The sequence below is a fragment of the Mustela lutreola genome, chromosome 16 (genome assembly GCF_030435805.1).
Source record: "Mustela lutreola isolate mMusLut2 chromosome 16, mMusLut2.pri, whole genome shotgun sequence".
Taxonomy (NCBI): domain Eukaryota; kingdom Metazoa; phylum Chordata; class Mammalia; order Carnivora; family Mustelidae; genus Mustela; species Mustela lutreola.
This window is the reverse complement of record NC_081305.1, coordinates 12,615,010-12,632,507: the sequence shown is the minus strand read 5'-3', so window position 1 is coordinate 12,632,507 and position 17,498 is coordinate 12,615,010. Positions and strand designations below refer to the sequence as shown.

At 45.6% G+C, this 17,498-nt stretch overlaps 2 protein-coding genes and 1 non-coding gene across 3 annotated transcripts in view; 1 reads left to right on the top strand and 2 right to left on the bottom strand.

Annotated features, from left to right (window-relative positions):
• Window positions 1-17,498, bottom strand: part of FCSK (fucose kinase) — a 33,426-nt gene that overhangs the window by 13,544 nt on the left and 2,384 nt on the right. The window contains exons 3-4 of the mRNA XM_059152167.1: window positions 1,552-1,685; window positions 631-782 (exon numbers count right to left, since the gene is read on the bottom strand). Coding sequence (XP_059008150.1) covers window positions 631-782; window positions 1,552-1,633 — 234 coding nt within the window. The 5' untranslated portion in view covers window positions 1,634-1,685. The remainder of the gene's footprint in view (window positions 1-630; window positions 783-1,551; window positions 1,686-17,498) is intronic.
• On the bottom strand, window positions 975-1,078 carry LOC131819007 (U6 spliceosomal RNA). Its single transcript, XR_009349014.1, has one exon. It is a non-coding gene; the product is annotated as a U6 spliceosomal RNA (small nuclear RNA).
• On the top strand, window positions 6,725-14,166 carry LOC131818088 (vacuolar protein sorting-associated protein 29-like). Its single transcript, XM_059152171.1, has 2 exons — window positions 6,725-6,875; window positions 13,165-14,166. The coding sequence occupies exon 2, from the start codon at window positions 13,236-13,238 to the stop codon at window positions 13,848-13,850; it is 615 nt and encodes a 204-aa protein (XP_059008154.1). The 5' UTR covers window positions 6,725-6,875; window positions 13,165-13,235; the 3' UTR covers window positions 13,851-14,166.

Genomic DNA, 17,498 nt, shown 5'->3' with positions numbered 1-17,498 from the left:
CCCTTCTGGATGAGAGAGCCTAGAGGCCTTCCACCTGGGCCATCCCTCTGTCCCTATTTTTTAGGGGAATCTATAGGCAAGAATGTATGGTTAGCGGGGTTACTCACGGTAAGTCAGCTCCACGGCAACCAAACAGTGGTGGCCTCCCCGGACATGGCCACCTCCGTCCCCGTGACCAGCCTCGCTCCCTACACCAGGGAGCCATGAGGGCAAGGTGGCTGAGTGAAGGGGCTGTGGGGCGGGTGAGGCGGGGGGAAATGGCCCCAGTGGGAACACTGACCCCATGCCCTGCACAAAGAGGGCAGCTCTATCCCAGTGCCGGCAAACAGTTGTCACAGGAGAAAGAGAGGCCAGGAGAGAAAGATGGAAGTTTTCAAGAGAAGCTGGAAAGGCTAATTCTGAGATCCTGGCTCCAATGTTCTAGAACCATTAGAAGGTCTGGCCCTGCCTTCCCCCTGCCTCCCACCTGCTAAGTCTGCCCAATTTATAGGTATGAAAATGGGTACCAGATGCTGAACTGGCCAGGTGATGGAGCCCAGAGCTGGTGACCTTGGAGACCATCTGTCGTGAGCCCCCATCCCTATTCCCACCAGCGTGCGTGCCGGAGGAGGGCACACCATAAGCACTCACCGTGAAGCCTGCCCGGGCACTCAGGTGTTCGGCAGCCACCAGCAGGGCATTGAGGGTGGCCCCTCCGCTCCCCACACGCATCTCAGGGTCCTCCACGGCCAGTAACAGCGTCCCAGGCGGGATCTGCTCCCGCTTCTGGCGCACCTCCAGCTCTGGGGTCAGAACGCAAGCTGGGACCAGCTGCCAGCCTCCCCACCTCGGTCCAGAGCAGCAAAAGCCAATCTCCTGAGAGTCATTATTTTCTCTTAATTAACTCAGGAGAGCTTATTTTGCACTGAGGTATAATGGACATATAACATTCTGTGCATCTCGTCTGTACAACGTCATGATTCAGTATTTGAAAAAGAAAAACGGAATATGGCACAAATGTGCATGCCAGCCCTGCAGAGAAGCCATTGCTAACCTTCTCTGTGTGGTTCCAATTTCAACATACATGCTGCCAAAGCAAACACTTAGTAGCTTTTCATGGAGCCACTTGTTAGATCTTCACCCAACTCTACGAGTAAGTACAACCAGTCCCATTTAATGGACACAAAAAACTGAGTCTCAATGAAAATGACATGATGATGGGGCGCCTGGGTGGCTCAGTTGGTTAAGCAACTGCCTTCGGCTCAGGTCACGGTCCCGGAGTCCCGGGATCGAGTCCTGCATCAGTCTCCCAGCTCCATGGGGAGTCTGCTTCTCCCTCTGACCTTCTCGCCTCTCATGCTCTCTCTCACTGTCTCTCTCTCAAATAAATAAATAAAAATCTTTAAAAAAAAAAAAAAAGGAAAAAAAGAAAATGACATGATGGGTCTTGAGGTCACATGGCTAGACAGCAGCAGAATCTGGGCTTTAACCCAGGTCCTCCCAGCTTGTGGGGCTGTGAGGGTGTGATGAGGAATCTACATCAGAGGCAAAGTGGGAGGGAGGGTCCCCTACCTGTCTGGAAGACATGGACACTCTCCTGGTACTGACATGTCAGGATGATGACGGTCCAATCGACCCCCTTGGGCTGCTCCATTCTGGCCAAAGTTCAGGGCTCCGTGAGACAGAGATGAAGCTGTGTGTGTGAACTTTTGAAAAAAAAAAAAAATTATCTTACCCTAAAATTGATTCCTGCTGGTACACAGTTCTATTAATTTCAACACACATATGGGGCCGCCTGGGTGGCTCGGTCAGTTAAGTGTTGGACTTTTAATTTCAGCTCGGGTCACGATCTCAGGGTTGTGAGGTCAAGCCCCTGCTTAAGATTCTCTCTCTCTTTCTCTCTCTGCTCTTCTTACCCCCTCTCTAAAAAAAAACCTCAAAAGTCAAACAAAATCCTGCATGCCATCCCTTTAGGCACACCCCACTCCATCCTTCACCCCCGACAACCACACTGTTCTCTGTAGCTATGGTTCAGCTACAATCTTTTGAGGTTGGCTTCTTTCACTCAACATAATGCCTTTGAGACTCATCCAAGTTGACTGCACATACCAGTAGTTCTCTCTATTCACCAAGCCGTATCCCACTCCATGGACTGGCATCCGTGGTCTCGAAAGACACCTGGGCTGTTTCCAGGTTTGGAGAATCATGGACAAGAGCTGCTACAAACATGTGCGCGCGGGCTGCGTGTGAACGTAAGACCTCATCTCTGCCAGTGTACACCCAGGTATGGGAAGGCTGGGTTGTGTGTGAGTGTATCTGACTTTCTCAATCTGGTTGCATGTGATTTCCTCAGGAGAGGGAGTGAGGGGAGCAGGGTGGGGTTGACAGTGCATCCCCATCTGAAAGCAAAGGGCTTTATTTAGTCTCACTCATCATTCAGGTATTGGCTGTGAGCTAGGGGGAGGGGAGGTGAGGGGAGGAAGGTTCTAACCTCCTAGGCTCCTGAAGCCAAGGACAATTCCCCAGAGAAGGGAGTAGCTGTGGGAGGGATGCACCAACCTGTTCAAAAGGATAAGGCAGGGTGCCAACAGCGCCCACTACAGGGACCTTGGAGGGGACCTTCCCTTCCAGAAGCTCCAAGCCAGAAGAGGGCTACAAGGCGCTTGGCAGCCATCTTCCTCTAGGGCACTCTGAGCAAGTGAGGGGTAAGTGGGCCAAAGCTATGTCTCCACCCTCTCCTACCCGCCTCAACATTCCTCTCCTACCAAATGGGAAATGAATTGGACTCTTGAGTCCCCAAGACCACGTGTAAACAGACCTCAAAAGCCCCCTGGCATCCACCTCTGGCAGGGGTCTGAGTGCTGTCCCACAAAGCAGCACCCCCCCACCTCTTCCCTCTGACTTCCAAAGCTGAGCATGGTGAGGGATGATGGGGGGCCCAGAGTGTGTGTCCAGGAGTCAGCCTACTCTCTAAGTCAGCCTACTCTACTCACTAAGAGCCAGCAACAACAGCATCTCTCATACCAGACTCTGCAGCCATCAAGCTTATGGTTAGCTAAGGCTGACAGTCACCACCACTTGGCAACACCCACACTCCCACCAGCTTTCAGGGAGAGCCTCCACCACTAAGAGAAATTGCTCGTTCCCTGCTAAGCCCAGGAGGGAAATCCAGAGGGGAAGTCCAAGCTAGAGATCTTGGCCAGCCACCTGAGGAAGAAGGCATTCCCCAGGATGTCCATCTGGCCTTTCCAGTAAAGGAGCCTCGTGGGACTCCAGCTTGGCCACAAACTTACCGTGTGATCTCCAGCACCCTAACACCCTCAGGCCTCCTGCAGCAGAGAGTCTAACTGACAAGTGCCCCCAGCTTGTTCACATGGAAGCAACACTTCCACCAATTCTTCCCAACCCATCAATGACTCCGAGCAGCAAGGACATGAACACAGACCAACTCCTGCAAGATGGGGATCCTCTGAAAGACAACCTGGGCTCCTGAAGTTCCCATCAACCCAACAGAACGGTCTCAGAGCTGCAAGCGTGTCAAACATCCTTCCTATCTCCCTTCCTTCCTTCCTTCCCTTCTTCTGCTGCTCCTTCACAGGCAGCAGCCTGACAGCTCTCCCTGACTCCTCTAGCTCCCTCCCCTTCTTTCCCCTTCCCCAAAAAATCTCTTGCAAGTCTAGTCACATCTTTGTTTCTGCTTCTCCAAGGACCTGAACCAAAATGGGGAGTATAATATCATCCCTCTCTTGGCACCTTCAAAGGAAAAAAAAAACCTCTGTAAGAACCCCTAACTTAAAAAAAAAAAGGGGGGTGCCTGGGTGGCTCAGTGGGTTAAGCCGCTGCCTTCGGCTCAGGTCATGATCTCAGGGTCCTGGGATCGAGTCCTGCATCGGGCTCTCTGCTCAGCAGGGAGCCTGCTTCCTCCTCTCTCTCTCTCTGCCTGCCTCTCTACCTACTTGTAATCTCTCTCTGTCAAATAAATAAATAAAGCTTAAAAAAAAAAAAAAAAGAACCTCTAACTTCATGTCAGGGAAGTACTATCTTTATCCTCAAAGATAAGAAACTGAGGCACAGAGAGATTAAGTAACTTGCCCAAGGTTGCACAGTGAGCAAGTAGCACAGCCAAAATGAACCAGACACTTTTCTCCAGAGTCCATTCTTTTTTTTTTTTTTTTTTTTTAATTTGACAGAAATCACAAGTAGACGGAGAGGCAGCCAGAGAGAGAGAGAGGGAAGCAGGCTCTCTGCTCAGCAGAGAGCCCGATGCGGGACCTGATCCAGGACTCTGAGATCATGACCCGAGCCGAAGGCAGCGGCTTAACCCACTGAGCCACCCAGGCGCCCTCCAGAGTCCATTCTTTTAACCACTACTCTGAACCTACTTTGTGGGAACAAGGAAAGAATGAAAGGTGTAAATATATGGAAAGTGCTCAGAGTGTATTAGCCATTGTGACACAGTCTAAACAAATACAAGGTGATAATGAAATGAGGTCAATGTTAATGATAACAGCCGCTGGGACTGAGTTCACTGGCCCACAGTTAAGACATTTGGGTTTTTTATCCTCACAACACCCCCGCAGGATAAGTATTATTATCTCCACTTTAAAGAAGCTAATGGATGTGCAGCCATGACTGGGACCTGGGTCACTCTAATTTTAATTCAGGTGACAATGATAATGACATTTGGTCCCAAGCAAAGGTGCTGAAAAGGGAGCAAGGAAGAAATGTCCCAAGGAGGGTGTCCAATGACCCAGAAAATCTGAGCCTAGTCTTGATCTCAGCATAATGACTGGGAGACATGGACAGGTGACAGATCATGGCCAGAGGGGAGGAGGGAAGGCCTATCTGGACTGCACCCCACTAGAGCCTTAGGTCAGAAGAGCAGTCCCAAGCTGAAAATCAGTCCTGGGAGCTCTGTTTCCATCGCTCCCTGCCTCCTCCTGTGTGATTTTGAACAGGTTAGCTCATCTCTTGCAAGCCAGAGATACCAACCTCCTAGGACTGTTGCCAGTATTAAATAAAATGGAAACAATGTGGCATGGGAGTCCAGGGGGTGCTCAATGAGTGGTAGTTCTCTCCCGGAGGGAAAGGGAACAAGAGAGTTTAACTTGACCCTGAAGGCAGTGAGAGTGAACACTACCTCTGAAATATTCTCCAGGTCAAAGATGTCCCAAAGATTAAAAAATCAGGGAAGGTCTAGGGATATCAAGCTAGGTGAAGCAGCATGCTTTACCAGATCAGCCCAAAGGGTATTTTATGGTAACACAAAAGGTGGAATGATACTAGTGGCTAAAGTTCAGGGAGCACTTTTTTTGCAACACCACCGGCATTACATAATCAGCTCACAAGACTCAATAGACCTATGAATTGGATCTTATCACACACGATAAAGATAAGGAAACTAGCTGAAAGAGACGAAAGAGTTTGCTCAGTCATACACAGCAGTACGGGCAGGCCAGGTGCGTGCAACGCCAAGGTGTATCCCGTCATACCTGACATTTACAGAAAAGTTAGAAAAGAATAGAGTTCTATTCCAATATTCTGCCCACTTTCAATAACATTTCATCTACTGAGGCCAAGTTTAATGTCCTCAGCCAATTTTCCCCATCCCAAAATTGGGTAGGGAAGGGGAGCCAGGGACAGAACAAAATAATTAAACCTCTTCATATATGCTTTTTGGAAGAGTATTGGGGCAGGGATTTTGCATTTCTGAGCTTGAAAGGTAAAAACAAAACAAAACAAAAACAGGCTCATGAAGGGATCTGTCTTGCCTTCTGGAAAATAAAACGGCAAACTGAAGTTGACTGGGAGTAAAATCACTTTGTAAATTATACAAACGTCCTGTAATCAAGATTTGTGCATAATTATGAGCCCAGATGGGGTAAACTAAGGCAGGAAACACGGCTTTAAAGCAGTCAGCAGCGCTGGCATCCAACGCCCCACCTGCCTCAGGGGTGAAGGGCCTCTGGGGTCCGTATCCTTCCCTCTCCCGGGCGTCCCCAAGTGCCCGATACTGGCCAGGTCCCAGGGGTACCACTGAAAAAACCCAGACCCACCGGTAGCAGAGGTACTCTGCAGCCAGGGGACGCCCAGGGGCGCTGGCAGAGTTCTCGGACACTTCCCTATCGGGAACCTGGAGACTACTGGCCAAGCTCGGTCCTGCCGGTCCGAGAGCGTGGGCCGAAAAACAGTGGCGGGGGACCGGGGCGCGCGAAGCAGGGACCCACACGGACCGACATACCTGCCTCTGCTGGGCGTTCGGCGCCGCGGGCTCTTTAACACGGGTCGCTTGTTCCCCCCCAACGCCCCCACCCTCCTCGCGGTGCACCCTAGGAAATGTAGTTTCTCCCCTTCGCTTGTCCTGGCTTGTCCTCCCCAAAAAACTGACTCGGAGCTCTGTATTGCATGGGTACACAGATTTGGCGAGGGCAGCACTTGCCTAAAGGATGTGTGAGTTCAGATCGAGAAAGGAGGTGAGATGAGAAGGGGGCTCCATAGCCCAGCAAAACTACAACTCCCAGAGGAACGAACGCTTCTTAAAGACACAGGCTCGTTTTTCTGGGACTCGAGGTTCCTCGTTTGGGGTCTGTTTAGACCCCTAGCCAGGACCTGGGGCAGCTGCTTTTCTCAGAAGAAAATAAAATCCACTGAGGGGGAAAAAAAGTAGTTGCCAGAGTGTAAGCGGCTACTGTTGGACTGGCAGTTGGCTAGTGCTTTCGTGGATTTGATGACATGGGTCCTTCCAGAAGAAACTTTGCAACTCTGCAGTACGAAGAGAATCTGCGGAGTTTTTGGAAAAGCTGTGAATGGCAGCATTGTTTGTGATAGAGAAAAATTGTTTTTTCTCTATTCTCTAGGGTACATCTATGCCATGGAATACTATGCGCAATGAGAAAGTAAGTAGAACTGTGTGTACAATAGGGAACCGTGTTCAAGGTAGGGAGAAAAAACGTAGAACCATATGGACAGGAAGACACTCGGGTCAAAAATAATGTATATGGGGCGCCTGGGTGGCTCAGTGGGTTAAAGCCTCTGCCTTCGGCTCAGGTCATGATCCCGGGGTCCTGGGATCGAGTCCCACATTGGGCTCTCTGCTCAGCAGGGAGCCTGCTTCCCTTCCTCTCCCTCTGCCTGCCTCTCTGCCTACTTGTGATCTCTTTCAAATAAATAAATAAAATCTTTTAAAAAAATAATGTATATGGACACATAGTATTCATAACAGGATGGAGACTGCTAGGGATCGAGATGGACAAGGAGAACTTGAGTTTCGTAGCTATTGTTTTAATTTTTCTTTCAAGAATGTACTTTCCAAATCTTCTGTCCTCAGTAGGGAGCCTGAGAGGCCTTGGCATTCATCTCAAAGGAGATGAGGGACCCTGCTCAAACTCTATGTAACCTTAGCCAATCACTTGGCTACTCTGTCTCTCCTTGTCACCATCTGTAAAACAGGTTAATAACAGTATCAAATACCTGACATTGTTGTGAGGATAAGATAACTTCCTGACTCCATAGTAGGTGCTCAGAAAGAGTCCTATTAATCATTAATAGCATTATTTTTATTGTTCTTCTCATGTTGCCTCATTAAATCAGGGTCTTTGGTTTGTCCATGATTGTATCCTCAGTCCCCAGAACGGTGCCTAGGACATTGTGAGTGGTTAAAATAATTTGTCAGACGAATGAATAACCAACAATTCCCTAGTCCGCCCCCACTATCCCACCTCCTCCCCCAAATCTCTCTCCTTCCCTTTGTCTTCTCCCCCTGGAGTTGTTCCCCCTCTTCACTTGGCCCAGGTCTGAACCCTGACTTCAGTGCCTGCTCTTTGTCTTCTGTGAACCCAGGAAGCCTCCAGGGAAGTGATGAGCTTTCTCCCACTGCTGCTGTTCTCAGCAATGCAGATCCCCACTCTGCAGTGGAGTGGAAGGCAGGGATGCCTCTAACTACAGCTCTGGCAGGGGCTCCCGGAGATCCGTGTGCCCCCAAGGAGCTCAGAGGCAAAGGGGTTCACCCCACTTCCTAGGGCAGGCACACTGAAGGGGGAGCTCCAAAGGCACTCTGGAATTCCTCGGTGTGAGTAGCAATGATACTCAGAATATTTTTAATAAGATGAAGCTCTGAGCACACTCTTTCAGCAATAGACATACAACACGTACCTCACCTCTATACACAGTCCCACTGTCTCGGGTAGATAGACCCACAAAAATAAAAGTTCTGATACTATAATTTAGGACAGAGTATAGTGATTAAATACGAGCGTGAGAAATCAGACAAATGCTCCTTAATTTCTGTTACTTTCTTACTGAGTGAGCAAGACACTCAACCTCTCTGAGCCTTATTTTCTTCATCTGTAAGAATACAAGAGTATTTGCCTAATCAGCTTGTTGGGAGGATTATGCACTAATGCACACAAAAGGATTAGCACAGTGCCTGGGCAGAATAGGCATCCAATTTCCTTATTAAATGCTGCAGGAGTGTGAAGGCCCAGGTCCAGGAGGGCTTCCTGAAGGAGGTGCAATCTGCAGGGCTCCAGATGAGATACATGCCTGCTGCTCGTAGCAGGAAATACCTCTGGGAGCCAGGACTACCCACAGGGATATCCTAGGTTGGGCTCCATAGATGTAGAGCCTGAGACATGGATTCTTGTGCAAAGGATTTATTGGGGCGGTGAGGTAAGCAGGATTAGAGCAGGGTTAGAAGCCAAGCAAAGATGTCTAGCCTCGGTCTGATCCTACAGTGAGCTCTGGGGCATAAAATGCAACGCGAGGTGTATCTCTCTCCAAAGTAAGGGAGCTGGACTTTGTACCCCACATCAGTCATTCATAGGCTATGGGCCACTGGGAGGTAGGAAAAGGAGCAGCATAATTTCCCAGGCCCATCTGGATGAAATAGTTCATGTGGACTGAGGACAATTCTCTGGAGAAGAGTAAAACTGTGAGTAATTAGCTGCCAACACAACAACTGAGAAAAGTGGAGAACGGGTGCACCATTGCTGTAAAGGGTGTAGCCCACAGCATTTACTACAGGAAGAGTAGAGAAGACATGGGGACTAGTTGAGGAAAATGGAGAGAGGATATTAAACTCTTGTGCTGGGATTTCCAAGGAGAAAACAAAGCAGCTGGTATGGTTTTAAAAAATTATGTTTTTAGGGGCACCTGGGTGGCTCGGGTCAAGAACTCTGGATCGTGGGATTAAGCCCCACATTGGGCTCCCTGCTCAGTGGGGAGTCTGCTTCTCCCTCTCCCTCTGCCCCTCTTTCCTGCTCGCACACTCTCTCTCTCTCTCAAATACATAAATAAATAAATCTTTAAAAAATAAGATTTCTTTATTTATTTGAGAGAGAGAGAAGGAGCACACAGATGGGGAAGGGGAGGGGCAGAGGGAGAGAGAGAATCTCAAGCAGACTCCACTCTGAGCAGGAAGCCCAGTGCCCAGCTCAACCTCATGACCCTGAGATCATGACCTCAGCCAAAAGCAAAAGTCCAATGCTTAACCAACTAAGCCACCCAGGCACCCCAAGTGTTTTAATTTTTAAAATATCCAACTCTTGAGGGTGCCTGGGTGGCTCAGTGGGCTAAGCCGCTGTCTTCGGCTTGGGTCATGATCTCGGGGTCCTGGGATCGAGTCCCGCATTGGGTTCTCTGCTCGGTGGGGAGCCTGCTTCCCTCTCTCTCTCTCTGCCTGCCGCTCTGCCTCCTTGTGATCTCTGCCTGTCAAATAAATAAATAAATAAAATCTTAAAAAAAAAAATCCAACTCTTGATCTCAGCTCAGGTCTCCATCTCACAGTCTTGAGTTCAAGCCCTGCATTAGGCTCCATGCTGGGTGTGAAGCCTACTTTAAAAAAAAAAAAAAAAAAAATTAAACCAAAGACTTGACAGACTAAAAAACGAGCCCTTTCTGCAGAGCTTTTAAATGTACTTCATCATTTAGTGGACCTTCTTCCCCAAATCCTGACTGTTACCATTCACAAATATCTTGTGTAGTATTTTCAAGAGAGCTTCTGTAAGATGTTAACAAGGGTTGCTGCAAACCACGAAACAAAGGTAGACAGGCTTATTTTCTTCTCACAACTTTAGGAAATCAATATACTGGATAAACAAAGTATAGTATATCTATGCAATAGAGTAGTATTTGGTCATAAAAGAATGAAATATAGACACATGCTGTAACATAGGTGAACCTTAGAAACATTATGCTAACTGAAAGATGTCAGACACGAATGACCGTATTTTGTATGATTCTATTTATATGAAATATTTAGAACAGTGAATCCATAGGGATGGAACATAGTGGTTTCCAGGGGCTTGGGGGAGGGAGCATGAGGCATGGTTGCTTAATTGGTACAGGATTTTCTTTTGGGATCATGAAAATGTTTTGGAACTAGATAAAAGTATTGGTTACAAAGCATTGTGAATGTACTAAATGCACTGAATTGTATGCTATAAAGTGGTTCATTTCTGGGTGCCTCCTCCAAAAAAATTAAAATTAAAATAACAAAATGGCTAATTTTATGTTTTGTGATTTTCACCTTAAGTTTAAAGACAGCCACAAAAGCTCAGTTGCTAATGGGGTATCACTGCTCTCAGGCCTTCTCAATGGACAAAGGTAGGGAAAAAAACACCTGTATGCATGGATAACTTTACACTCATGTATAAAGCATTTCACACACAGGTTAGAGAATCTTTTTTTTTTTTTTAAGATTTTATTTATTTATTTGACAGAGATCACAAGTAGGCAGAGAGGCAGGCAGAGAGAGAGGAAGGCTCCCTTCTGGGCAGAGAGCCCAATATGGGGCTCGATTCCAGGACCCTGGGATCATGACCTGAGCTGAAGGAAGAGGCTTTAACCCACTGAGCCACCCCAGGCGCCACCAGGGAATCCTTTTTATAGGAGCAACCTGCACACCTTTGAGAAGGCTGATCCAGTGCATGGAACACTGGTGGGAAATGGTTCCCCTGAAATGATCCCCCAGGGCACTAAGGATGGGCACAAATGGAATGATGACTTCTATTTTAGTCAGCATCTTTGTTCTGCTGTTTCATATGGCTTTTTTGAGAAACTACTTCTCTGATCTGTACCTCAATTTATCCACCGGAATAATGGTTTCCATTGCTATAACTGAAAGGACCATTAAAAAAAAACTTGGTATTTTGGGGGTCCCTGGCTAATGCAGTCAGCGTGTATGACTCTTGGTCTCAGGGTTGGGAGTTTGAACCCCACATCGGGTGTGGAGATTAAAATAAAATCTTAAAAAAAAAAAAACAAACACCAAAACCTTGATATTTTTAATGGTGTGCCGGATTGCTTTGCTAGATCTCAATCTCTTAGAAGGTAGGGTGCGATTTTTCAATTTCATAGTGCCTTCCATCGTGCTTTGCACATAAGGAATAGGTAATACATATTATATATGAATGACCTTAGACAAGCCACTTAACCTCCTTGAGCTGCCTGCCAATTCAGTTCTGCCAGAGACTAAGAAATAATTTCATTAATTTAATCAATATTTCTTGAAGGTCTGTTTTGACCTACAAAAGCCAGTCCCCTGCTCTCCAATAGTTTCTTATCCACTGAGCTAATGATAACAAAAGACACCATCAGTTGACTCCTTAATTTAGATCATGAATATTTATTTATTCATTTGTTTGTGAGAGAATGAGTGGGGGGAAGGGGCAAAGGAAGAGGGAGAGAGAATCTCAAGCATGGAGCCCAAACTGGGGCTCGATCCCAGGACCCTGAGATGATGACCTGAGCTGAAACCAAGAGTCGGATGCTTAAGCAACTGAGCCATCCAGGTGCCACAACATACAGATCACTTTTAATCTTTGCTCACATGGTGTTGTAACAAATAGCCATCCCTGTATGCAACTAAGAAAATGTGTAAATAGGATACTTTCTTACAAATTGCTGGGTCAAATGGTGTGTGCATGTGGAATTTGAAGATATTACTAAGTTACTCTTCTTAGAGGCTGTACCAGTTTCCAGTCACACTCACAGCATACACGAATCCTGTTCCCCACACTCTTGCCAAGATAGTTATCAAGCTATTTGGTCTTTGCCAATCTGATAGGTGAAAAATGATATTTCAGTGTGGTTTTAATTTGCATTTATTTATTCAGCATGAAGCTCAGAAAATAACGGTTGGCGAGGATGTGGAAAAACGGAAACCCTCGTCACTGCTGGGGAAATATAAAACAATACACCCATTATGGAAAATACTATGATGGTTCCTCAAAAATTAAAAACAGAATTGTTATATGATACAGCAATTCCACTGTTGGGTATATACCCAAAAGAACTGAAAGCAAGGGGGGGCCTGGGTGGCTCGGTGGGTTAAGCCTCTGCCTTCAGTTGAGGTCATGGTCTTGGGGTCCTGGGATTGAGCCCCGCATCAGGCTCTCTGCTCGGCGGGGAGCCTGCTTCCCCCTCTCTCTATGCCTGCCTCTCTGCCTACTTGTGATCTCTCTCTGTCAAATAAATGAATAAATTAAAAAAAAAAAAAAAAGGAACCGAAAGCAGGGACTTAAAGAGAGATTTCTATACCCATATTCATAGCAGCTTTATTTGCAAACGCCAAAAGATGGAAGCAACCCAAGTGTCAAATGATAAATAAATGGATACAATGTGGAACATACACACAATAGAATATTATCCTGCCTGAAAGAGGAAGGAAGTCCTGACACATGCTACAATGTGGATGAACATTGAGGACATTATGCTAAGTGAAACAAACCAGACACAGAAGGACAAATACTGTCCTCATGCTGATATGACTTCATAGTCAAATTTATAGAGATGGAAAGTAGAATGGTGGTTGTCAGGAACTGGGGGGAGGGGAAAATGTGAGGAGTCATTGTTTAAGGGGTACAGAACTTTTCAGTTTTGCAAGATGAAAAGAGCTCTGTGGATGAGTGGTGGTGATGGGGGCACAACACTGTGAACGTACTTAATGTCACTGAACTGTGCACTTAAAAATGGTTAAGGCAGTGGGAGCCTGGGTGGCTCACTTGTTAAGTGTCTGCTTTTGGCTCAGGTCATGATCCCAGGGTTCTGGGATAGAGCTCCCATCAGGCTCCCTGCTCAGTGGGAAACCTGCTTCTCCCTCTCCCACTCCCCCTGCTTGTGCTCCCTTTCTCTCTGTCTCTCTCTCCCTCTGTCAAATTAATAAATTAAAAAATCTTTTTAAAATAGGTGGGGTCGCTGAGGAGCCCGAGGAAGAAGGCAGTGGCGGTGCTGGTAACTGAGCGGAGCCCAGTGACAGGATGGCTGGGCACGGATTGGTGTTGGTATTAGGAGACCTGCACATCCCACACCAGTGCAACAGTTTGCCGGCTAAATTCAAAAAACTGCTGGTGCCAGGAAAGATTCAGCACATTCTCTGTACTGGAAACCTTTGCACCAAAGAGAGTTATGACTATCTCAAGACGCTGGCCGGTGATGTTCATATTGTGAGAGGAGACTTCGATGAGAATCTGAATTATCCAGAACAGAAAGTTGTGACTGTTGGGCAGTTCAAAATTGTTTTGATCCATGGGCATCAAGTTATTCCTTGGGGAGATATGGCCAGCTTAGCCCTCTTGCAGAGGCAGTTTGATGTGGACATTCTTATCTCGGGACACACACACAAATTTGAAGCATTTGAGCATGAGAATAAATTCTACATTAACCCAGGTTCTGCCACTGGAGCATATAATGCCTTGGAAGCAAACATTATTCCTTCATTTGTGTTGATGGACATCCAGGCTTCTATAGTTGTCACTTATGTGTATCAGCTAATTGGAGATGATGTGAAAGTAGAACGAATTGAATACAAAAAATCTTCAAAGCCAGGCCTGTCTTGTTGGTTTTTAATTCCCCTGTTCAAATTAAGTAATTAAACATATGAGCCACAAAATTGCATCACTTTTATAATATTTTGCAGTAAAATATATCATCTTGTTAATACAATGTTCTAAGCTTCTTGTAAACTATAAGAATATATTCTGTTTCCATATTTGATTTCTATGAAAAAATGTCCATCATACAGTAAATGGTCATGCGTTAAGAAAAATTTATCCTTGTAAATATCTTCAAAGTTGATTATCCAGAACTTTATTACAAAAGTAGTGCATGAGGAAAATGAATCTAGATTTTCTTGTATACGTTTTTCTCTTCAGTAATAAACAGTTACCTTTCATTTATTTAAAAAAAAAATGGTTAAGGTGGTAAAGTTCATGCTATGTGTATTTTACTACAATTTTTTCTTAAAAACAGAAGCTCTGCATCTTTCATATCAGAGCCATTGTGTTTCCTTCTTTTGTGAACTGTTTATATAATTTTTACATTTCCTATTGGGTTCTTGGTCTTCTTACTGATTTACAAAAGCATCTTATATTGGTGCTTCACCTTTTTTTTTTTTTTTTAACTTTATTTATTTGACAGACAGAGATCACAAGTAGGCAGAGAGGCAGGCAGAGAGAAGGGGGAAGCAGGCTCCCCACTGAGCAGAAACCCTGATGTGGGGCTCGATCCCAGGACCCTGAGATCATGACCTGAGCCAAAGGCAGAGCTTTGGGATCCCAGGACCCTGAGATCATGACCTGAGCCACCCAGGCACCCCAGCTCTTCACCTTTTAATATAAATTCCAAAAATGTCTCCCATTTTCTATTAACTTGGTTTTTGGTGGTGGTGTTGGTGATGGTTTTTAGCGAGGTATGAGGTGGAGATGTCACTGAAAAAGGTTTAAACCATTTTATTATGGAAAACTTCAAACACATGCAAAAGTAGAAAAAATATTATAATGAACCCCAAGTAACCATCATTCCCCCCCTACTCCAACAATGATCAATCCAGTCAAACTTGTATCTTTACCTTCATCCAACCCTGAATTATTTTGAAGCAAACCCCAGACATCTTATCATTCCATAAATAGGATTTCAGGATTTCAGTATATATTATTAAATGAGGTCTCTTAGACAAAAAACTAACCACAACAACATGAGCACACTTAAAATTAACAGCAATCACTTAATATCCAATGGTCAGTGTTCAAGTCTCCCCTCCTTTTTAAAAATGATTTCATCCATTTATTTGACAGAGAGCCCAAGCAGGGGGAGCAGCAGGCAGAGGGAGAGGGAGAAAGAAGCAAGCTCCCCACTGAGCAAGGAGCCTGACTTGCTCCATACCATGCCCTGGGATCACGACCTGAGCCATGACTAGCCAACAAAGCCACCCAGGTTCCCCAAATTTCCCCTATTGTAAAACAACTTTTTTTGTTGTTTGAATAAAGTCCATACATTGTGATTGGCTGACAGGGCCAATTTAAAATTTTAAAATTTACAGATTCTCTTCTATATATACATATATTTTTTAATTTAAAAGGTATTCATTGAAGAAACGGGGTCATTTGTCCTGTTTGGTTTCTCACTGCATTTTGATTGTATCTTACATGGTTTCAAATAACCTGGTCCTCTGATACCAGCATATTCTGTATATTGGTGTTGTTAGCTTTGGGGTGATTTCTGTCTTCAACACTACTTTCAGAGTGTCTTACTTCTTTTTTTTTTTTTTTTAAAGATTTTATTTATTTGTCAGAGAGAGCGAGCGAGAGCGAGCACAGGCAGACAGAGTGGAAGGCAGAGTCAGAGGGAGAAGCAGGCTCCCTGCGGAGCAAGGAGCCTGATGTGGGACTCGATCCCAGGACGCTGGGATCATGACCTGAGCCGAAGGCAGCTGCTTAACCAACTGAGCCACCCAGGCGTCCCCAGAGTGTCTTACTTCTATGGATGAAGTATGGTTGTCTTTGTTTTACATGACACTGAGAAGCATTGGTGATTTTTACTTCAATCCACTAATTTAGTCACTGTTGACTTAATTTTTTAGCAAATGGTTCCCCAATTGTCCCTGCATCATTATAGAGTAATTCACCTTCTCTTCTGCTTATTTAAGAATGTATCTTTACTACATGCCAATTTCCCTTTGGTATTTAAGCTCATTCCTATGAGTATTTGAGCTTACGTCTAGACTGGCAGGTGTGTCATTGATCTACCATACCCTTTAAGAGTAGACTTTATAACATGTTGACTATCTGAGAGGGCTAACATCCTTTACTACTGTTAGTTTTTTAAACATTTCCTGACTACTCTTGCTTGTTATTTTTCCAAAAAAAAATTTTTAAAGATTTTTTTAATCTTTCTTTTTAAACATTATTTATTTGACAGACAGAGATCATAAGTAGGCAGAGAGGCAGGCAGAGAGAGAGGAGGAAGCAGGCTCCTCCTGAGCGGAGAGCCTGATGCAGGGCTCGATCCCAGAAGTCTGGGATCATGACCTGAGGCAGAGGCTTTAACTCACTGAGCCACCCAGGCACCCCAGAAGATTTTATTTATTTATTTGACAGAGAGAGCATAAGTAGGCAGAGGCAGGTAGAGGAAGAAGGAGAAGCAGGCTCCCCACTGAGCAGGGAGCCCAACATGGGCTTGATCCCAGGACCCTGGGATCATGACCTGAGCCCAAGGCAGATGAGTAACTGACTGAGCCACTCTCGCACTCCTATTTATCCAAATAATTTTTAAAAATCAATTTATCTCCTTCTCTCTCCCATCTCCAAAAAATGAACAAAAAGAGCAAACAACCTGCTAGTATTTGTACTGGAATCACAATAATTTATAGATTAACTTCATTTATTTTTTATAGTCTTCCTACCTAAGATCATAGTATTATTTTCAATCTTTACAACAGCTCTAAAAAATGAGGTCTTTGGGGGCGCTTGGGTGTCAAAGAATGATTCAAATCCAAATGCTACCCTGAGGCAGTTGGGGAGAACCTTCTGGAGGGAGGAAAACTCAAGGTAGACTTCAGACAGGCAGAATTTGGATGGGTGGAGGGCATGGGAAAACAGAACCAGCAAGGGTAAAAGGGTGAAGCAATGTGACATCTAAGTGGGAAGTGGTAAGGGTGATGATAAGGGTCTCTGTTGGAGCTGAGGTAGAAAGAAGGTCTCTTTGCCCTGTCCGTGAAAGGGCATCTTAGTTCTCCCTGAACCATCTGCCAACAGAGATTCGGGAGACGAGTGTAAATTCAAAAATTCATGAACCTTCTGCATGCGAGGGAATGTTGTCATGGCACGTGACTCAGGTGCAGAGGTCAAGCCCCTTTAGGAAAGGCCTGGCAGCTCGTTTTATGGAAAGAGCACCGGGTTGCATGTGGATGACTTAGCTGCCACTGGCCTGTGATGGAGACACAAACCTAAAAGCAGAAAAGCATCCCAGAGTTAACTTTAGTCAAGGTCCAACGCCTCTGGTGGCCACTTGGCTACTTGCCCAAGGACCTGAGAGTAACTCACCCTTTTGGCCCTCAGTGGAAGGGTGGAACACTAGAATCTGGGCCCTGAGGACTCAGTGTACCCACCCCTTTTGTCAAAGATAAACAAAGCCAGACACCAAAGTGTTACGCCAGATTTTAACCAGGAATATACTACTGCAATAATGAAGGGGTCCAGTGTGAACTGAATTCAGTTTCAGTTTGTAGAGGTGACATATTTTAT

Bases quoted from the DNA above. Each gene is read 5' to 3' on its own strand.
- LOC131818088 (XM_059152171.1), top strand. From the start codon at position 13,236: ATGGCTGGGCACGGATTGGTGTTGGTATTAGGAGACCTGCACATCCCA.